We start from the raw sequence: 22,981 nt of genomic DNA on the forward strand, positions 1-22,981 counted from the left end.
ATAGAGCGCTCACTAGAGTAGCAGAATTCAATATTAAACTCAGCGTGGATTGAAAATCGATGATTTTGAACAATTGGCGGTGAACTAAAGCGAAAGCAAAGGCCTTTCTTCTGCAAATTTCTTTGGCTAGCGGCACTGGCGCTCGAATATTGCCGAGAGAGTGTGTGTGTGTGTGTGTGTGTGAGAGAGAGAGAGAGAGAGAGAGAGAGAGAGAGAGAGAGAGAGAGAGAGAGAGAGAGAGAGAGAGAGAGAGAGAGAGAGAGAGAGAACGGGGGTGCGAGGAACATCAGAATGGCAGTCATTGTTGGTGTGTGTGAGCGCAGGAGGTTACAATTCCCCGGCCCTGGTGGTGCTACTGCTGAACACAATATAACAATGCCAGGCGCAGAATGGAAGAAAGAACATGGAATATTGTACAAACATCTACACATACAAAGAATGTAACAAAAAAGACAATGAATAAAAAAGTCAGCCATTTTGGAACGTACTCTCTCTCTCTCTCTCTCTCTCTCTCTCTCTCTCTCTCTCCCGCGCTGCCTGCTTTTTAAGTGTCATAGAAAATGATGCGCTTTTGTTAAATATAAAAAAGAACAAAAAATGTAAAGAAAGAGAAAAAAATTATGAAAAGATATGAATGCAAAGAGTTTTGTGGAGTGAGAAAAGAGGTTCAGATGATGATATGAAAGAGCGCGCAGCGTGTTTGTTGCTTGCTGGTCGCCGAGTGTTGTGTGTGTACGTGCACCAGCCGCGCGCGCACTTTTCTTCGTTCTTTTCTTCCTCTCTTTCGTCTCCGCCCGCCGCTTTTTATATTATTTTGTATATGAAAATGTATATTATAAAAAGAATTGTGTGTATGTATGAGAGAGAGAGAGAAAGAGAGAGAGCCACGTTTGTGTTTGTTGTTTGCATTGTGTGCGCGCGCCAGCAAAGAGGTATAGGCAGGTAGGTGGGTAGCGCGAACAAAAGGGAAGGACGCACGAGAATGAGCGAGAGATGATGGAATGACAGATAAAAAGACAAGTTGGAGTAATTTTTATGTAATTTATTTTTTGAAAACAAACGACGACGCGACGGCGACGCCGCGACGAACAAAACTGCTCTCTGCCGGTTCGTTTCCTCCTTTTGTGCGATGTGCGAGCCGTGCTGCTACACTGATTATTTTATTCTTCAGCAGGTGTTTCACACAATGACAGCCGCGTGCAGCTCGCTGCTGCCACACTGATTCTGTGTAAAAGGGCGCCAAATGGCAAACACACCGACTTAATTGTCTCGTTTCGCACTCTCTCTCTCTCTCTCTCTCTCTCTCTCTCTCTCTCTCTCTCTCTCTCTCTCTCTCTCTCTCTCTCTCTCTGATCGATTTTCCTTGTGATATTTCATTTGAAAGAGGTACACACGCAAAATTTGCTATTCGAATTGTGCGGGACCATATTGAAAACTGAAAATTAGTGTAATGGGTAAAAAGTTGGTATCTGCATTGAGAGACGTTTTGCTTTTTTACAGCTCGTATTTTCCATGAAGACATTTAAGTTTGGACAGTTAAATTATTAAATTTTAAACGAAGCTGAACAATTTATTTTCTGAAAAATAAATTAAGAGATCTACACAGATAATTGGAACTGTGGGAAAATCTTTTAGTAAAATAAAGTATTTTTTCCCATTAAGATGTTTTATTCGCGAGGGGATTTGTATATCAACATTACCGTAAATTTCATTGATGTATGCTTAGCCATTTTTACAGTTTCCTAATGATTTATATTTAAGTTGTTTAAAATTAAAAAGTATAAATGTGAGGAATGAGGATCACACCAACACTATAGCCAATATTGGAGCGACCAGTGCGGCATATGCGACGTCTCTAATAGTTTACAATGAATAAAACCACCCCTCTACCGCTGCTACATCAACTAATTATAGCAGCCCCAGACACATTTTACCTGCGCCGTTAAATTTGTGTGAGCAGCACCGTCTGTTTCGCTCTCATTGTATATGCTTGCTTTTTCACGCATATGGTGTCGCAGAGCTCTCAGATGGAGTGAAATTCGTGAATTTGTTTCGGTCAAATAAAAAGCAAATCGAAAATATTGCTGTCACTTTTTGTTGTAGAAGCACATTATGTGTGTGCAGATGAGCATTCCCTCTTAATGATATATTTCAGGGTGGAGTGAAAGCGTGATATTATAGCATAAAATCAACAGCATGTGTCTGCTGACGCGTTTTTTATCCGTCTAAACATAACTGCTAGATCATTTGGAGACCTCCCGCAGGCAGCTCGAGCATTTTGGTCCACACCTGGCTCAACAATTGGCGTATGCGTAAAGGATCGCACACTCAATCTATCCGCAGTCTGACACGCCATCCAAATGGGTGTCTACATTTCGAAAACATTTCAATCGTTTTAGCCAGTAATTTCATCAAAGAATTTCCATGTATTTTATTCAAACTTAATTATCACAATTTAGAACGAATTGCAGATATTGCTTTATTACTCTCTGAGAAAGACACTCACGTATAGACTCACCCGTTGAATGTGAAGATGACGAATATTCAAAAGATCCAAATGCTATTAATGTTTTTACCCATGAGGCAATTAATCACCTTAATTTTGATTAATTTGATATCATAGTACCGCATTTATTCCAACCTATCTATTAGAAAAATCTTGAACAAGCGACATCGCTAAATTTAATTGTTAAAGTAAACTGCAAACTTGTTTCCTTCGTTTCCTGCATAATATATTGCCAAAGATATTTTTTATTCGAAAGTTAAAAATACTCATCTGGATGACGGTGACTTTAAGGTCTGGTATTTTACAAATTAAATGAAGACGATGTATCGTTTTTGTTTTCTTAGCTTAGCAAATGTACACAATATTGCGAATATTGTGGCATTTGAATTTTGCGAGAGTTGTGTCGCAGGCAAGACATGTGGTGGCCGGCGAGGACGAAGATTTGCCGTCACTTTTGGATCTCTTTTCTGTAATCAGAAGGGAGTTTTCAACGACTGGTGAGTGGGAATCCTCTGCAGTATTCTCTGCCTGTGTGTTATTTTGTTTTGCAGGTATGCACAAATATGCTAAATAAGACTGATTGAATTTAATCCTGCAATAGAACCCACGATGAACAGTAAATATTTTGCTTGAACTTCAAATTATATATTACAAAAACTGAAATGTGGAATCAACTACCTCATGAATTAAAAGAACTCTGAGATAAAAATCAAGTGAAACAGTAAGTAAAGAAACGGCTTTTCTCGTAATATAGTTTAAATATATTTCTCGTGTTACAATACTCGTTTTGTGTGGACACAAAATAGTATTTTGTAGTACAATTTTTTGATCTGGCTGCGATTAGCAGCTGACCGGGCACCAGCTGATAATTTGTCTGCATTGCCTTTACTTGTTATGTTCGTAAATAAATATTTTCTTTGAAAAAATACTGCTAATGAGGCCAGACAGTACGAAACAGTTGCTCTATACGACGATGTACGAGAACGTGCGTTAGTAATTTTCTCTTTCAAAAGTTATTTCTACACCACCCACCCTCAGTAAAATCCTCACGAAATAGGAGCCATTTTTAAATGCATACATATTATAGTTTAACTAAATTCCCCATATGTTGTTTTTGTTTTTTTATTATTTATTTCATTAGACACCAACGGTGTACAACACAGAGTACATTATATAACGATATTATTTAACTGCAATTTCTTATATTTAGCAGCTTGAAATAAGGTAGTTTGAATTATTTATTAAAATTTAAATGATTTTTCCATTTTATTGCCCAGAATTACAGACTACCTAGCTATAAGATGTTTAAAATTAAACGAAAAGAAATGCCAAGTCATGAAATTCAGAGCCGGTGGTCACGGTCGCTATAGCAGAGTTGAACTGGGAAAAACAGAATAAAATTACCTTCTGCTCTTCAATTAATTATCTCGGAGTTACTTTCCAAACTGCAGGTGTATGTTTTACCAAACATATCGATAAGAGAGTTAAAGCCTCAATATTTGCAACAGGCAAAATTAAAAATTTGTCAAAAAGTTCTATTGTCACAGCCAAAAAATTATTTGATTTAGCTATTTCTCCTGTTGCCTAATATGGTATTGAAGCTGTCTGGAAATACTTGACTTTAAAAGACTTAAATAATCTTGAATGTGCAAAGTCAAGATTTTTTAAGAAAGCCTTATGTGTCGATAAGAGAATGAAATCAAGATTTGTATATGAGCTAGTTGAGACTGATTATTTTGTAAATGACATAAAGACAAAATTCTCCCTGTCAGACACACCTGTGTATATTAAATTCTTGGATAATATGATGCATAAAAAACAAAATATTCACCCTAATTTTTACAGTACCCCTGCTATGACAAACAAGAACTGGTGGCTACCCTATTGTAAAGATCGAAATGTTTTTACGAGATACTCTTTCAATGGTTATCATTTTCTGTTATGTAAAGACAAACGTTTTCATCTAGATGTTTCTGCTAATTGTGTTTGCCAATTCTGCGATGAAATCTGCTTAGACATGTATCATTTCCTCAATTGTAAAAATAATTCAACTACCTTATTTCAAGCTGTTTTTGTTTTTTAAAATTTAATTTAATGATAGGAACACCACACGGCACGCCTCATATCGAATTCAAAAGCACATGAGAACGATTTTTCCTTAGCACACTGGCCTATGCAGATTGCAGAAATTGCCGATTCGAGAGCAGCAATTTGGAGCATTTTATTCTGGTACTTGCGCAACGCACAAAAGGCGTGCGTGTGTGCGTTGGGCGGCGGAAGAAAAGGCGACCTGCTGCACTGATGGCTGGCATAAATCTCATTCTGCCGCTCGAGGAAAGCACCCTGCCAGCCGAATGAGAGTGTCTAAGTGCTCGTCGTCGTTGTTGAGAATGAATATGTATCATCTCTGCTGCACGCATTATCCGCGACGGGCAAGCTCCATGTGCCATCAACAACTTTTATATTATTCAAATGCCGCCCATTGTATTCACATCATATTTTGCCGCTGCTGCAGCGGCAGCAACAATAACACCGGCGTCGAGCGCTCTCTCCACAAAGCGTGCACCTTCTTACCGATTTTCCATAGAAATTGCTTCTTCAGAGTGCTGTGCAGGGAGAATTTATTTATTTTATGTGTGACATAAATTTGGAAAAATTGGTCAGTGGAGAATAAATGGATGTGGAAAATCAAAAACGTCCATAATAAATAAGAGTTGAATTAGTATTTCATCATTAATTTTACATCATAAGAAAATGGAAATAGCCAGATAAATATTATTTGCGGTAGTCGGGTTATGCATGCATTAAAAACGTATCTAATTTTTCATATTTAATTATAAATTGGATTATTTAATTGTTTTTTAGCCGAATTAGAATTTAATTGGATTAGCTAGTTTCTTGTTCGAAGGAAAATGGAAACCTCATTTAGAGCATGATTTCCATAGTCAATCAAACAAAATATTACAAAATATTTTTGCAGATTTCCGCAAAAAGAAAAATTTAGCTCACCTGTTCTACTCATTTTGTGGGTTTCTAATACACTAATTAATTTTTATCAATTTAGTTAAGTGATTCAAACAAAAATTAAAAATTCACTGTATTCTTACATGCCAATTAATGTGATTTTCGCGTTTTTCCATCACTAAAAAATACCGCAAATCGCTGCAAGCCCTCTCAGTGATTTTTTAATGTCTTGTAAGCCTGATTTTCTATAAGCTTTTTTGTCAGGATTAGACTAGCAGTGGTAAATTCAGACGGTATTAACGTGCTAAACCCAAGTAATATATAATTCCAAATCTTTTTGCTCTGATAATATAGAATTGTTGTTTAATCAGTTACCTCTTCACTAACACTAGCATTAAAGCATAAAGTCTTTTTTAAAATGAGAGAGAAAAATGAATTTTCGTTATTCAGCTCTTGCTAAATGGATCATAATGAATCCCAATCCTTATGTGAAGGGTTGCTGCACCGAGCAGAGGTATATTTGTTTGTTCTCTAATGGTGCATAGAAGCAAGTAGTGGCGTGACAAAGTTATTTTGCATGACCACAAAACCTGTGTGGACTGACAATGTTAAAAATTAACTCATTGAGCTTAATCCGATTTACATAGTTACTCTCCTTGGAAGTACATTATTAACACTGAATATAATTTTGAATTTATTTAAGTGAGAATAAACACGTCTATGACGTGTAGATTCCTATAACTATTTCATAAAAATATATATCCCTGAAAAATAAAATCAACTTGTTCCATTGAGAAGCTTTCCGCGGTTGCAAGGTGGAAACTGCAATAAATAGAATAGCGTGTTTTAAGGAACTCCATGCGGTGTAGGGTGCAAATGTACTGAGAGAAACCACTGAGCAAGTGTCAACTAACTGTTCGATGCCGGTAGCAGCAAATTTCCCTTTTCGCCGTCGCCTGATGCTCACCCACCTACACGCGCGTGGTGTGTCCCTTTTGAGATCGCGAACTTCCCCGTTGACGGGGTGAAAGAAGAGTAACTGGCTGAAGTAAGGAGCAAGTGTATTGATGAAAGGCAAAAATACACGAAAAGTGTACACGCGAGAGGATGGACGGAGCGAGCAGAGATGTGACGACGGCGGCGGCAGCGGCGCCGGCGCTGGGATATAAAAGTGAAGCGGACTTGCTTATATGTATACATGAAACTGACTGGCATCACGACAAAATTAACACTATTCAGGAGCAAAGCAGCCTACTATGGGATGGAGTTTTGTAAAGACGCGACCTCCAAGCTACCCCCAGTCACCCAGCCAGCATCATTGTTGCTTCAATCTGAGCTGCATTCACCACTCTTTCATTCAATCTTTACAATTCGTCTCCGCTTCTGCTGCTACTGCTGAAATATATTTTCCTCCTCCCGCTCCACGCCAAATATATATGAAAAAACTTAGATTCCCTCCTCCTTCTACTCCTCTCTCTTTTGCTCACTCTTATTCATACACACATACACAAGACGACAAAATTTCTGAAAGAGAACTTGCATGAAAAGAGAGTGATGGTGAAAAGGTTAAATTATGAAAAGATTTTTATTTCAATAGGCAAATTGACTGCTGTGTGTGCTCTTTTTTTAAATATTTCGCTGCCGCCTTCGTTCCTCACTTTGTTCTCGTTCACTACACGAAAAAGTGCAATTTGTGCTTGCATCGCAATTCCGATCCTATTGTGAACTCTCACGTTTTGCAACTTTTTGAATCACACGCAATCATGTTTTGAGTGATTAGTTTCTTCACACTTGCTAGCTACGTGCTGAATATTAAACTAAATGGTGGCATCAATCAGCATTAATTTTGATGTTTTAATTAAGTCAGACTTTCACTTCAATTGCATTGGTGTGGTAGAGAGTTATCCAATTTTTTTTATGGAATTTAGCAACATTTTTATCTCTAATAAATGTTATGGAATGATTTTAATTAATAAATAAAATTTTATAACGGCTACTCCCAGGGGCACACAACAAGGAATTTACAGTAGGAGAGCATGTGAAATGTTATTTTTCTTTTACAATTTTGTAGCCTTAATATTCTTTGTTGTCTGCCTATTGGGATAGTAACTATTGAAAAAACAATTTTAATCATTTTTGTTGTCGTTACGTCAATGCGCAATAATAAAATTAGGATCATCAGGACGGACAAAGAAAGAGTGAAATTTCAGATTTTGCCTCATCCCCGGAAAATTAAACGGGTAATGATTTTTCTCTTGATTTTGATTCTTCTCGTTGCAATAAACAATATAGATGAACGGCATTCTCTGAGGGGACCATTTTACAAATTATTAGATGGTATGTATTGAAGGTAAAAGCGATTTTACAAAATTTGTCTGTAAAACTTCGCGTGTCACAGAGATAAATTTTTATGTTTATTAAATAAGCAGACATGAAAATGCTCTTTAATTAAGCTGTGATTCGATCAGATTGAATAAATTTTAAAATCTGATTTTCTTATTTATTATAATAACTTCTGGTATAATATGTTGCGTTTTTTGTATAGTTGTTTTGATTGTCCCTATGTTTTTGCTGTAATGTGTATCTGAATGGAGAATTAATAAATTAGGTCGATATATTTTGACGCTTTGACAAGTTTGATGTTAGATAGAGACAATGATCCCAGCCAAATTATTTTCAGGGGGGGGGGGGGGCAAAAGGAAGAAAAGGAAACTTCCTTTAGGTTTCAGGATTGTTGGCTTATATCTGGTGTCTGGTTCCTTAAAAAAAATTCATAATCTCCAATCTCATTTTAGTATGTATTATTTGTTTCGTTATAATTTTTTGTTGCATGAGTCATCAATAGCACAATGTTATGCTATTGATGTCATATTGATGTTATAGCGTATTGTTGATTTGATTGTTGTATTTGGTCTGTATTATTTCATTGTTGCCGTGTAAGAATCGCAAATTGTCATTGTTGTTTTCTAACTGTTAACGCGAATATTCAAATTGTATCATTCTTCATTTGGCAGTTCATTGTAACGGACGTTTAGTAGTTCGCGGACCCAAGAATTTGGGGTAAGTGCCATTAGTGATAAAATATTATTGTAATTGTAATTGACTGAATGTATTACAGTCCTGTTGGTGATTAAACAAGTCTGTGTTAAAAGAAGAATTATTATTTGGTCAACTCTTCCCTGCGACCAAATTTGGTGACCCCGCATTGAACTTAGTGTGAAGAGGTTCCATCACGATCATGGCCCAAGCTGGATCCACGACTGCTCCGCAGCGTCGGTACAACGCCGATTTCTTATCCGTACCATTCACGCCGCTCTCGCTCGACATGTTCTTCGCTCTGCTGGAATCAGCGTTTGACATCGAAGGCATCACCGATGAGGCCGTGAAATATCACATTCTCGCCAGAGATGTTATGCTACACGAAATCGGAGACGCGGCGCGGGACCTCATCACCAGTAAGCCGACTGAAATGCCATATACGTCATTGAAGAATGTTCTGCTGCAGACTCTCAAGCCAAAAAGCTTCACAGCAAGCGTCGAGAAAATGCAAGCCTTGCAGATGGGGACTTTGCGTCCTTCTGAATTTTTGAACCGCCTGAGAAATTGTGCGAACGATGAATTGCGCACCAATCCAATCTTCATCGAAGAGCTCACGAAATGCTGGCGCAATGCTCTGCCCGCCGGATGGCACCCTGCCCTGATTCTCGCTTCGGATTTGACGAAGGCAGCAGAGGCAGCTGACGCCCTGTACGATGCTTATGGTGCTGCAATGCCTTCTCAAGCAGCAAGTGCACCTGCAACTGTATCTGTCGCTGCAGTGCAAAAGCCCAAATCTCTCGAAGCTCGAGTAGCCTTAATCGAGGAAAATATTGCCAAGCTTCTCAACCTCATGGAGAAGGACGAGCGAGGACGCCAACCCGACCGCGGTCGAAGCAGGTCTCTGAACGCACGACTCGTGCAGACCGACCTTTGTTTCTACCACGACAGGTTTGCTAAGAAAGCACGCCGCTGCGTCAACGGCTGCCGCCACTTCCAGCAATTCATGAAGAGCCGCGCTGAAAATGACAAGTTGGAAAACGAAAAGGGCGCCCAGCAGTAGAGGCGGTGCTGAGCCCCCAAAAGTCTACCAAACGTCTCTTCATATATGACCCGCAAACAGACCGCACGTTTCTCATAGACACCGGCGCAGAAGTGAGTGTCCTTCCTGCAAAGCTGCTTCCAAAGAGATCCAAGACAACTGACCTAGTGCTCACTGCAGCAAACAGCAATAGCATTGACACATACGGATTTATAACCCTCAACCTTACATTTGGTTTCCGGAGAAGATTCGAACACGTCTTTGTAGTTGCTGACGTCGACCGCCCAATTCTAGGAGCTGATTTTTTGGCCAAGCACAAGATGGCCGTGCACTTGGACGAGGGGACTCTCGTCGATAAGATAACCAACCTTTCGGTTGAAGGTATCGCCGAGCCCTCAAATTCGCCCTGCTCTGTCAAAATGGTCGATTCGTCGAACGAATACTACAGCACGTTGAAGGACTTCCCTGAACTTTTCAAACCTCCGGATCTCAACCAACCTGTCAGACACAAAGCCATTCATCGAATTCCCACCACAGAAGGCTCTCCACACCATGAAAAATTCCGTCGCCTCGCCCCAGACAAGCTAAAAATCGCCCGTCAGCTCTTCGAGGAAATGGAGCAGCGAGGAGAAGTTCGGCGAGGGGAGAGTGACTGGGCCTCCGCGCTGCATCTCGTCCTGAAAAAGGATGGGACCTACAGACCCTGTGGAGATTATCGCCAGCTAAACGCACGCACCATTCCCAATCGTTACCCGACTCGTCACATATACGACTGCTCTTCAGCCCTTCACGGATGCCAGGTATTTTCAAAAGTGGACCTGAAAAAAGCTTATCTTCAGATTCCCGTGGCTGAAGAAGACATACACAAGACAGCAGTAACGACGCCGTTTGGCCTGTTTGTATTTCCGAAGATGCCATTCGGGCTAAGGAACGCTGGCGCCACCTTCCAAAATTTGATCGACAGCATTTTAGGCCAACTGCCCTTTGTTTTCGTCTTCGTAGATGACCTACTCATCGCCTCAAGAACAAGGGAGGAGCATCACAGCCACCTGCGCGCCGTCATGGAAAAGCTCCAAGATAATGGCTTAACACTCAACGTCGAGAAATGCAGCTTTGGCGCCGAAGAATTGGAGTTTCTCGGCTACCAGGTAAGCAAGGATGGTCTTCGTCCGCTGCCTGATCGAGTAGCCGCGATTTCCGAGTTTCCCCTGCCCAAAACGACCGACCAACTGTCCCGATACCTTGGCCTGCTCAATTATTACCATAGGTTTATTCCACGAGTAGCCCACCTTCTATCTCCACTGCATGCGCTCTTAGCGGGCCCGAGGCTCCCCAAAAAGCGCCCACTAAATTGGACAGATGAGGCACAAGAAGCATTTGAGAAGACAAAAGAAGCCCTGGCAAAGGCGACAGTGCTTGCTCATCCACTCGATGGTGCACCGCTTGCTCTTGTGACCGACGCGTCGGACTTTGCGATCGGCGCCGTCGTCCAGCAGCTCGTCGATGACCAGTGGCAACCGCTCAGCTTTTACAGCAGGAAATTGACTCCGGCTGAAAAGAACTACTCAACCTATGACCGCGAACTGCTCGCTATCTACAGTGGAGTAAAGAAATTTCGATATCTCCTTGAGGGCCGGCAGTTTAAGGTGTACACCGACCAGGAACCATTGACGTCCGCATTCAAGGTGAGAAAAGAAGATCGAACTCCACGTCAAATTCGTCACCTGCAGTATATCGCCGAATTTACAACTGACATCCAGTACGTTCCCGGACAAGCAAATGTGGTGGCGGACGCGCTGTCTCGAATTGAAGCCGTCGAAATCCTGGAATTGACGTCTGAAAACGTGGCCAAGGCGCAGCTGGATGACGAAGACATAAAAAAATACCGCTCGCCTTCCAGCTGTCTGAATCTTAAACCGTTTCCCGTGTCCGGCAGCAAGTATCAGCTATGGTGCGACACGACAACCTCAGAAGCGCGCCCTTTCCTTCCAAAGCAATTTCGCCGCCCTGCCTTTGACACCATTCACAATCTGGCTCACCCTGGCGCAAAGTCAACGTCAAAAATGGTGTCTGCAAAATACGTTTGGCCATCGATGCGAAAAGATTGTTACACTTGGGCTCGAGCATGTCTCGAGTGTCAGCGCTCGAAGGTAACCAGACACACGCAAGCTCCTCTTAAGCACTTCAAGACGCCAACTGAACGATATTCTGTGATACACATCGACCTTATTGGTCCGCTTCCGATATCAGAAGAGTTTAGGTACTGCCTAACCATGGTGGACCGCTACACTCGATGGCCTGAAGTCGTTCCCCTGAAATCCATCACCGCCGAAGATGTCATCCGCGCCTTCAAAGACAACTGGATAGCCCGCTTCGGCACTCCAAAAGTTCTCGTGTGCGATCAAGGGAGACAATTTATTTCAAACCAGTTCAAGCAATTTGCAAGCAACGCAGGTATTCAAGTTAACCATACAAATGCGTACCACCCTCAGTGCAACGGAATGGTAGAAAGATTTCATCGCACTTTGAAATCAGCTCTGATGTGCCATAAGACACCCTGGTCGAAAGCTCTGTCAACCGTGCTACTTGGCCTACGCTCCGTCCTGAAAGATGACCTTGGTTGTTCCCCAGCCGAACTAGTTTACGGCGAACCACTTCGCCTTCCAGGACAATTTTTCGTGCCGCCGCCATCGCTCTCTCTTTCACCCCCAGATTTTCTGACGAGTCTTCAAGCGCATACAGCGGAAATGTGCCCAACACCAGCTGCGCATCATAGCGGCCGAGCATTTTTCGTGCACCCCGAGCTAGCCAAGTCCAGCCATTGTTTCATCCGAACCGACGCCGTAAGACCAGCATTGACGCCGCCGTACACAGGCCCCTTCAAAGTCATCAAGCGTGGCGAAAAAACTTTCGAGTTAGAAGTTAAGGGTAAGCCAAAATCCATTTCAATTGACCGGCTGAAACCCGCCTTCATCTTGGCGCCAGAGCCACCCATTCTCATCGCCCCACCTCCGAAATTGATTCAATTTGCACCAAGTCCACATATCATTCCTCCACCTGAGCAAGAACCTGACGAACAAGAAGATCACGCACCCGAACCACCTCCCCAACCTGCACTCAGCGTCGAGCCAGCCGAGCAACCAAGAAATACAACTCGATACGGCCGCCGAGTAAAACAACCTGTTAGATATGGATGTTCCTTTCAGGCCTCCAGCCTACGGAGGGGACTACTATAGCGTATTGTTGATTTGATTGTTGTATTTGGTCTGTATTATTTCATTGTTGCCGTGTAAGAATCGCAAATTGTCATTGTTGTTTTCTAACTGTTAACGCGAATATTCAAATTGTATCATTCTTCATTTGGCAGTTCATTGTAACGGACGTTTAGTAGTTCGCGGACCCAAGAATTTGGGGTAAGTGCCATTAGTGATAAAATATTATTGTAATTGTAATTGACTGAATGTATTACAGTCCTGTTGGTGATTAAACAAGTCTGTGTTAAAAGAAGAATTATTATTTGGTCAACTCTTCCCTGCGACCAAAATGTCATAGTTTTTGTTGTAATTCAGGTAAAATCTTTCCTAGTCTCAAGGTTGGGGTAGTACACGTTTTTTTAAATACATTTTAAATCAATTACTTCCAACGTAATTTACGATGTTTATGTTACATTGAACTTATTATTTTTACGTCTCTCTCATGTGGCTAAATGAGAAGATCGCAACGATTTTAACAGTGCTCCAGAACAATATGGCGTGCATAATCCAGGGCAGGAAGCATAAAAACGCGGCGTGAGTGGAGAGATAATGCTCATGTCCCCGCGCTAAATGACGTTTGCACTCTTGAGGGACACCGCAAATCTTTCGCGGGGTGGTTCGCGGGGTGGTCCGCGGCGGCATTGTCCTCTCGATCGAGGGTGGTTGCCGTTGCCGCGGAAGCGCAGAGGGCGGATGACTGCTCCAGCCGATCTGAATACACTCGCGGGCGAGCAGGGGGTGGAGAGGGTTGCATTGATGATCGCTCTCCGCCACGCCGTCACTCCGCGACGAAAGCATGCAGCTAGCGGTATCTCGCGTGTGCACTTAATCGCCGGAGATGCAGCCTTGATCGTGCGTGGTAAAAAGGGGTGCGTTTTCAATCATTATTATCATTACAACCAGAACGGCAGAAATTTATCGGGTTTTCATTTTCAAAAAGCAATAATTTAGTGAGATGAGAAATTTGCCAGTTCTTATTAAATTATGAATTAGAGCTACAAAAAAGTGATTGAAGTCCAAATTCTCTGAACTCACAAACACAATTTCCAGGCATATAATAATTCAAACTGCTGGGGCATTTAATTGCCAAAAATACATTTTCCAATCAGTTTTTTTTATTAAGGTTGGGTTAAAAATAATGAAATAATTTTCTGCAGAACGCAGAGTAAGTTTCTCATAGAGATGTGAAAATTATGTAAAAAATGTTGCGACTCGCCATGCAGCGAGAGATTAAATCCATACCTGGTAGCTTTTGCACCATTTTGCTATTGTTTTCCGAATTATCGCCTACTTGATATAGTTATTTCTTGGTTTCATAAAGGAAAAAATTTCACCAGTATGGATACAATTTAATTAATTAAAAGCTAGTCGTTGAAAATGGACTCCGTTATTATAGCCATCAACAATATAGTACTGTTTTTGTTAATGCCATCAGCCCCCCATTTCCATTTTGTCACATGCGTCCTTCCTGAAATCGGACACCAACTTTGGAGAATCGCATTGCAAAAAGGAGCTCGTTGCGTTGTTTGTGTCATTTTGCTGAACAAAAGCATTGTGCACTGCGTGGTATTAAAGTACAAACGCAGCAAGAGACTTTTGTTACACGGCGACGTGCGCTGTAACATTTCAAACAAAAAGATGCCACACATCACTGATTTTTATGAGTTGCGAGACATTTCGGCGCGGAGAGTTGGTTGGACTGGTACCAATATTAGTAAGTGTCAGCGGCGCGCGATATTGCTTTCATGCCTCTCGCTGTGTGGGCCTCATCGGCGGTGCCGTCTTTTGTCTCGTTGACGTTGCAATTCGACCATACACCAACCTACAAAGACTTAGAGGGAGTTGACTGAAACAGTTACTTTTCAATAAATAAACATGAATTGAAAATATAAGGCTGATTTGCTTTAAAAATTAATTTTAAGCTAAATTAATGCTTTTAAAAATCCTGAACTCTTTTGACTCACAAAATTATTTTGAGAAATGTTCTCACTGCAGAACTTTAAGATTTGGGGTAAAATGTCTTCACTAAGTGCTTGAAGTACATTTCAATTTCAAAATATTTCATTGTTGGCCTTAATGAAAATTTAGCGACTGTTCTGCACATGAAAACAGCACGAATGAAGTAGCAGTGAGGTTAAACGTTAAACCAATCGTTGAAATGAATGAAAATAATTTCATCATGTATACTAATCAAGCATCAAGCATGATTTTAGTGAAATTTCACTCTAATCCAGTTTTGCATCAACACTTGAGGAAATCGGGAAATTAATTGTAATGAAACTGTTGTAAAAGTTAAAGATATATTATTGAGTCGCAGTGGTTAATTTAGAAATAAAATATTAATTTTCTCCAAAGCTATTATTTATAATTCAGGATTTTTAAGCCCAGTTTTGTTATGATTGCTGTAGACTTTTTGTTATTTTGCTGATTGAATAAAAATCCACATAGCATGCATGGTGGGCCATAATATAGAAAAGAAAGGCGTGTGCAGCACACCAGTTTCGGCGGCGATTGATTGCGCCGATTAGCGACCGAAAATGAATTCTATCTAATGAGTGGTCACACCTCCTTTTGTGCGCTTCAGAGTCGCATATACGTCATTTAAATGCGGCTGTCGAGGACAAAAAGCATCTCGCCGTCGTCGGCTGCTGCTCTCCATTGAACGGTGCTGCCGGCTGCCTTTCAATTTGCATTTCAACAAAAACTAGTGCCGCTATTCAATTTGAGGACATAAAATACATCAAATTTTGAATTGAATGCTCTCCGCTTTGCCCGACAGAGAGTCCCTCTGCCCTCGGCTGGTTTTGAGTGTATCACCACCATGCTGTTGCCCTCATCCATGTGTGCATGTGTGTGCGTTCATTCAATGTGCAAGCTGCCTGGTTATATAGTCGGCTAAAATACTCGAGCAATTATTTGCGATTCAATGAGCAAAGGGGTACGGTCAAGTGGAATTTTGCACGATTACTTTTCTATATTAAGCTGCTCATTAATCACAAAATCTGATTGCTTAGGTTGAATATCAAGTAATGATTTATTTAAATCATTTTTCGTGAGAGCATCGTTTTTATTTTAAAACCTACTACACAATTTTGATTTTTCTGTTATGGTATAATTAGGTTTTTTTCGCTACAATAGTTTTAACCCCATAATGCATTGTTCTTTCCTGCGCGAAGCAGGGAATAAATTTTTAATTTTTAACACAGCATCACGACCTGCATGAGTTCATCTATGTATCAGTTGAATGAAATTTAAATTTTAAGAAATTATCCTGAATATTCATTAACATTCAAAATGAAAATTAATTACAATTTGATCTTTGGGGTCGGAAAGTCGCAAGTTGTGGGGCAATTTTTAACTGCCATAATACACTCCCGATGACATAATCTAATGAAACAATGTGATTTCAAAAGATCAGCAAAAAGGAAAATAGGGTTATGGAAAAGCTACAGTTCTCGCCGACTTTACCGTTTACACGCATCAAATCTGTCGTCCCTATACTATAATAACATTGAAAGGCGAAAACTGTAACTCGGCGAGAACTGTAACTTTATCATAGAGCAAAAACACTTTTCACGCAACTAACTAAAACATTGAAGGGGCTGCCAGAACATCCACAACATTAGAGAGAACAAAAACGATAAGACATTCAAGATTATATCGCATTTTTCAATTTAACGGGTGAGTGAAAAGTTTTGATTATCCCCTACCTCAGCATAAAGTATGAAAGGCACGTTGTGTCACCCCAAGAGAAGTACCGCAAACGTCAGTAATGAAAACACGAGTTGGCAGGATGGGCACAGGTGGTCAGGTAATCCTGGTTGTCAACGCGCACTGATCGGTTGGTCCACTGTGACAGCCCACCGCGCGGGGTGGCACATGGTGTGCCGGGGGCCGCATGGGCGCGAGGGGCACCTTGCGGCGCGTCCGGCGGATTCGCACTGAGCCATGATTTGCCAACAAAGGCCTCGAGAGCCTCCACCTCCACGGCAGGCGGTGCGCGCGCACGCCACTTTTGTATGAAATAATGTGCTCGTCATCGGCTCTCTCTCTCTCTCTCTCTCTCCTGCTCACTCCATAATATCTTTTATCTGTACCAACTCCCCCTCATCTCGTTCTAGTCAAAAGCCAAAATACAAAGCCTACATTCTTCGCATTGAAAACATAACAATAGACTCAACATTGCATAGAAAGCATCGCGCGCACAAAAAATCGTCCGTGCCGCCACCACTGCCGTCACAGTCGATATTGAATATTGCCCGAGTTATTAAAAAAGAAGGCTGAGGGAAAATGGGCATAGTAATAATTGCGTTTCATACTATATATGAAGTATATCCCAGCGATGAGTAAAAAAAGGCTTTTGGGGGAGCGAATGGTAAGTGGGGTAGTGGAGGCACTGATTGTGAGTTAGGCCGCAAGACCGTGTCTGCTCAACTACCTGCAGACTCGCGTGGCTCCACGCACAGGTGTGAAACTCGGAGACATGAACTCTCGAGCCGAAAGGTGAAACGTTGCAAAATGATTGATTAGTGATTACTATTTCAATCCTGCTCAATTCTTTTGATGCAATTTTAATTCATATTTATTAAATTACACTCGTATTGATATATTATGTACATAGTTCCGAGAACCGTGAATATTCAAATATTTAAATGAAAAACATTTATCAGTAGGATACTATGTTTACCCCAATGGACGACTGAGTTTAACATATCCAAGCCAACTATCAGTTAAAAATGAATTAAAAAAACATAACATTTTTCTTATTGATTAACAGGGGCGAAAATAGATTTTCTATTCAACACCGATTGTAAAAGAGGATCAAATTCGGCGGTTTATTGGATTTATTTTGATAAATTGGAGGTTTGAAATGGTCTGCTAGTAGATCAAGAGATATAAACAATATACAATTTTTCGTCGGTTTCTTTAACTGATTATTTTGAAAATAATTGAAAGAAAATTTTATGAGACATAAAATATGTACAACAGATAACAAAAATTACAAATCGAGATCAATGTTCACAGTTCGTTTTGCGTTGCCAGCTTGAGACAGGGTTAAAAAATTACCAATTTGAATTTTTTTCAATTAAATTAAAATTTCATGTTGTAAGAAGCAAGCAACTCTCGATTTTACTGTAGAAATTTGTGCTTGGACTTGTCCCGCGCACGAACTTCGATTTTTGCAAGGTCCTATAGCACAATTCCTGGAATAAATCGCGTTTTCTATTCTGCGTATGCACAAAAGACGCACGCAAAGAGAGCCGTTTGAATGTGTTCGCACAAAAGTCGATCTCGAAATGCCATTATCAAAACTGCTGCTGTGCGAATCGATAAATAGGCCTGAAGAAAGGCTGCAAAAGTCAATAATGCATGCAGCAACGGCACGAAAATAAAACTGAATTGAAAATTTTACAATAAGGGACTTCAATAAGTTGGGTGTATTATTATACGAGAGCCGAGCGCGGCGGCGCCGGCAATGGTGGTGCTGCTGCTGGTGTACACAGGCAAAAAAGCGGCTCCATTGACGGAGCCAGCGAGCGAGCGCTAGAGCTCACACACAAAAATGGAGAGTTTTCAAAAGATCTATTGTTGTGAGTTGATATAAAGGCTTTTCCGTATTGATCGTCGCAATGCCACGAAATAATAATGCAAGTATTTCTCAATTTAATTTGTAGCTCATTGTTTCCTTAACAATGGGAAATGTATAGGGGAATTGTGTGTTGCTGGCTGGTTGTGCGCGCTGCCGAGCTGAGGCTGGCTGCTGCGACGACGACGGGATGAATAGTAACGCGCCGCCGTGCGCAGCCAACTCGCTCACTGGCACCCAGCAGCCCTGCCATGCCAGCCACCGCCGCGCCGACAGATTTTAATCTTCGGTTTAGCGTTCGTTGTGTGCGTGAGTGCGAGTACCCATACATTGTCCCAGCGATACACGCACCATACGTGCGCCGCTTTTTGCTTTCCTGCCTGGTGTGACGCGAGCCAGGCACTATGCTTGCTCGCTCCCTCGCCAATTTTATCTCGCGATTGTTTTTGTTGCTGATGACTTCATCTGCTCCACTGGACGCATTCAAACTATCGACGCAGCAAAATTGACCATTGTGATAGGAGACTACTTGATTTGGTTGATATCAAATTCATCCTAGCAATTAGAGGGCATTATAATAAATTATACGATGAAACCAGTCTCGTCGCCGCGTTAGTAAATATGTATATTATTTTTATTGCTTCTGTTGCATACATATTGTACATCTTTTGCAAAATTAAGGGCTTATCTCAATTTTCCATTTCTTTCATTTGAGCTCATTTTAATCTCGATTAAATATTTTGCGATACGCAAAAAGCCACAGCACTTAATTCGCATTAAAAACTTTAAAAAAATTAAAAATGTAGTTTAATGTATGAAACCGCACAAAAAATGTGAATCTTTAGATGTAATTTTTTGTGAGCTTGGCAGATTTTCGTAGTGCAGGAGGCACTGCAATAATATTTTCTCGTTTGGTGTATTTTGATAAGACCAATCGATAATTGGATCATTTTGGACATTCTGAAAAAAAAACATTGTTAGCTTTTCTAAAATCTACCATATCAAAAGAAGCTAAAATCACACAAGAATCAATAAATTTTTACATTCAATAAAATTACAAAATTTACATGCAGAAATATTTTTCTGTATCTTCTATACCCCAGGAGTCATCTGAATTTTTCTCCATTGCAAAAAAAAAATGAATTTGAAATCTAAGGAACGTTTGAGAAGGTTCAAAATGGCACAACTGATCGACCCTAAACGAATTACCATGATGCAACGAGAATTATTGTACACAGCTTAAATATTCGATTTTGAACGCATTATATTTAGTTAAATCCTCTTCCTTTGGAAATCCATAGCTCATTTCACCATCTGAATATTTTTCCATGGTGACCTTTGCTTATATCATTGGAAAATTTTGTAGTAAGTCAAGAGGCCCATTTCAAATCAATCAATTAGGTTTCCCATCTTATGGTTTGCAGAACAAAAATGCATATATGCAAAATGTTTGCTAACCAGCCAGCTTTTTAATGGTAACGTGGTTGGTACTAATTAATTTACGCCGTGTACCCTCCTCGACTCATTGCAGTAGCCAGGATGGAAGAGAATCCATTCAATTACCGCCTATGGTATAACAATTGGCATTTCTTAAGGTTAGTTTGCACCGCCGCGCTCACAATCAGAGGGAAAATTGCCTGCGCTCAAATAAACGTGCGCGAGTGAACGCTGCCGCCGCTCGTTGTCAATAGAAAATCAATTAACGCTTTTTGAATGCATAAAATAATTTGCCAACACGAACAATACTCATTCAATAATGTTTTCTTATTGTACGCGCCAACGAATATTGAGTTTGAAAGACGCGTGTGCTCTCTCAAAGAAAACAGCAGCGCTTGGTATAACTCCAGCGTCGCAGCTATAAGAAAAGCTTCTCTCCTTCCTCGATATACATGGGTGAGTGAAAAGGGAGATGTTTGAGCACAAGTTTGTTTTCCTCTTATTCTTCTTTCCTGGCGTCTCTCTTACAGCGACGCAGCTTTAATTTAAACTTTACAATACAACCAATTTCACAATCAGCTTGACATTTTGCCAGTCTCTGTCCAATTCGGTCTTATTTGTGGAATGTTAATATATTGGCAAGCTAATAAATGAGCAGCAAAAATATTGAGATAGAAACCAAGATCCAAATTGGTTTATTTCACTAAAAAACTACACAATTCAGAATGAAAGAAAGAAACATTTAAGGGTTCCCAATTTCTTCAAGGGAGAAGTATCTATGCTTCATATAGATTCAACAAATGACGCTTAAACTGTGATTTTGTACTCGATCAAGAAGCTAGGGTAGGCCTACACAAATAAATTAGTACCTTTGGAATCACTAATTTACAGATAATTTACCTGAGAGTTGTTGTAGATAACGTACTCTGGGTTGACAAGGAAATGGGGTTTTGGCTTGGCCACAATGCTGTGGTATCCTTTAGGGGCCTCCATATTTCCATTCATAGGAGCTTGGGCCTCGTACATTTTTCCCACTGCCACCTTGCAGAGGAGCATCTTCCTGATGCACTGATCACAGTGTTCGTTGCGGTGATCCTTACACGCCGCTTTGTAGCCTTCAAATGTGTATTGGTTACACTTTGAGGAGAGATTGGCAAAGTAGATCCCTGCAATTATATCATAAGTATTGTGATGCGCGTTACATTTCCAAAAAACAATTTCACCTTTGCCAAACATTCCTTGTGGATTAGATTTCTCAATGTTGAACCCATGCTCCACAATGGTGTCAGCATCAGCACTGCAGGTTCCATGAAACAGGTGCATCTCAGGCACCTTCTCGCCTTTTGGGTAATCAAGGGCAATTTGTTGACGCCTTGACGTGTACTTCATCCACAGAGTTGAGTTTTTGACTTTGTAGATCTGGATTGAAACACACACCAGTGATTCAAAGAATATAGAACTGTAACTATGTAATATTAACTTTATAATGCATGATGTTATCAAATAGAAAATAATTTTCCAATATATATCAACACTTTGGTGTCTGTTCAGTTCAATTTTGGACGTCACCCAATTCGACAGACGCCTAAATGTGCTATTATAATCAGGACACATCTCTTCAAACAAGAGATGGGAAGATAAAAATTATTTTTTATGTGTATGTATTTACTTTTAAAAACCCGTTTGAAATGGACTATTAACCTTTTGAATTTTGTATGAAACTTTGACTCCGTAGTGAGCCACTCGAGACGTATCCATTTTCTTAGAAATCCACGACAATTCTTCTTTGGAGGCTTCTTGAAGCTCAAAGCCTTCCACCCAGTCAACCTTTCGAGCCATGCCAACAACAAATGGGATCAAGCTGTAATACAAGCAAATACCTGCAGTTTATTATTAAGATAACTTACACAATACATATGTATCATACATAAACCATCTTTTGGTTCAGAGAGCATAATATTTTATGTACAACATTAAAAAAAGAGGAGTGCACGAACAGAGTACATTATTAAATGCATTATGGTAGACTCACCATTTTCGCCCAACTCACACTTCTCGCTAGGATAGGGATTAACATTGAATCTTCCCATCAGAGCGAGAAGTGTGAGTGAGCGGAAAGTGTGAGCCCCCCATAATTATTTACATTATATATGTATGTACTATATATGGGGGACTCACACTTTCCGCTCACTCACACTTCTCGTTTTTTGATGGGAAGAATCAATGTAATGCCCTGTCCTAGCGAGAAGTGTGAGTGTTGGGCGAAAAGTGTGAGTCCCCCATAGATATTTTTTTAAATTTCAAATATATACATATAATGTACATGTGTACGATAATATAAATGTATCCGTAACTTACTGAGCGTTTTAAGTTCAAGTTTGTGTTGTGAAACGCCGTTAAGCGAAGTGTTGTGGTTGCTGTTTTGTGAGGAGTTGGATGAGATCAGATGAGATAAACCAGAACGAGACAGGAGACACAGTGACAGCGTCGATGACGATTCTGTAAATACGAATTCCAATTATGTACAAACATATCACAATATAACAACTACTAAAATAGTGGTCCGTGCCTTTTTAGTGCCGTTGCAGAGTGAGCGTGAACTTGTTATTGTTAGGGCTGACGTTGTAATAAATTTGTGGTAGAGTACCAAAAACAAAATTCCAACCAAATTCATATTTCCTCTCCCTGCTTACGATTTACGCTTGCCACGCACATCGCACCTATGCCTATAAAAGTACCTATACCTATCGCGAACGCAAACTCACAATATGCAGTAGCTTTATTTTAGCTTTTCGCTGGATATACTGGCAACCCTCTTGAAACTTGATTTTATTCCTCTGGTCACAGAAAATGGCAGAAAATAAATTAATTATATTTTAAGATTTTTCTCTCGGTCCAATATATCCACTCCTCGTCCTCGTCCTTATCCTTGCCGTCGCAGAAATAGTTTGTGCCAGAATTCAAATATAATACAGCATCTCATTTTCTACTCTAAATTGCACACAACATCGCTGAAATTTCTGACTGCGACGGACACCTTATTAAATATAAAATTGAAGAGTCCAAGAAAAAAACTCAAGCAGCTTCATTACAGACAAGGAAGCAAAAGAATAAAAGGAGCATTAATTTTTATTTTTTTGCGAATGACTTTCTTA

At 40.4% G+C, this 22,981-nt stretch overlaps 1 protein-coding gene and 1 long non-coding RNA gene across 6 annotated transcripts in view; both read right to left on the reverse strand.

Annotated features, from left to right (window-relative positions):
* LOC135942103 (uncharacterized) overlaps positions 1–16,768 on the reverse strand; it is a 190,124-nt gene extending 173,356 nt beyond the window's left edge. For 3 of the 4 annotated variants that reach the window (XR_010575046.1, XR_010575048.1, XR_010575047.1), the window contains exon 1: positions 16,513–16,767. This is a non-coding gene — a long non-coding RNA (uncharacterized LOC135942103). Of the gene's footprint in view, positions 1–16,512 lie in introns of all 4 variants that reach the window. The other variant, XR_010575049.1, reaches the window with a different exon arrangement.
* A 3,722-nt stretch (positions 16,769–20,490) lies between these two features.
* Positions 20,491–22,534, reverse strand: LOC135942722 (poly [ADP-ribose] polymerase tankyrase-like). 2 transcript variants are annotated; one of them, XM_065489001.1, is made up of 6 exons: positions 22,396–22,534; positions 22,185–22,325; positions 21,528–21,706; positions 21,050–21,245; positions 20,727–20,992; positions 20,491–20,675 (listed from the first exon to the last, which is right to left on the reverse strand). In XM_065489001.1, the coding sequence occupies exons 3-6, from the start codon at positions 21,663–21,665 to the stop codon at positions 20,634–20,636; spliced, it is 642 nt and encodes a 213-aa protein (XP_065345073.1). In that variant the 5' UTR covers positions 21,666–21,706; positions 22,185–22,325; positions 22,396–22,534; the 3' UTR covers positions 20,491–20,633. The 2 variants fall into 2 exon arrangements, with proteins under 2 accessions (XP_065345073.1, XP_065345072.1); XM_065489000.1 differs by having other exon boundaries at positions 21,528–21,687; positions 22,396–22,532.
* Between the last annotated feature and the right edge of the window lie 447 nt (positions 22,535–22,981).

The sequence above is a fragment of the Cloeon dipterum genome, chromosome 4 (genome assembly GCF_949628265.1).
Source record: "Cloeon dipterum chromosome 4, ieCloDipt1.1, whole genome shotgun sequence".
Lineage (NCBI taxonomy): Eukaryota > Metazoa > Arthropoda > Insecta > Ephemeroptera > Baetidae > Cloeon > Cloeon dipterum.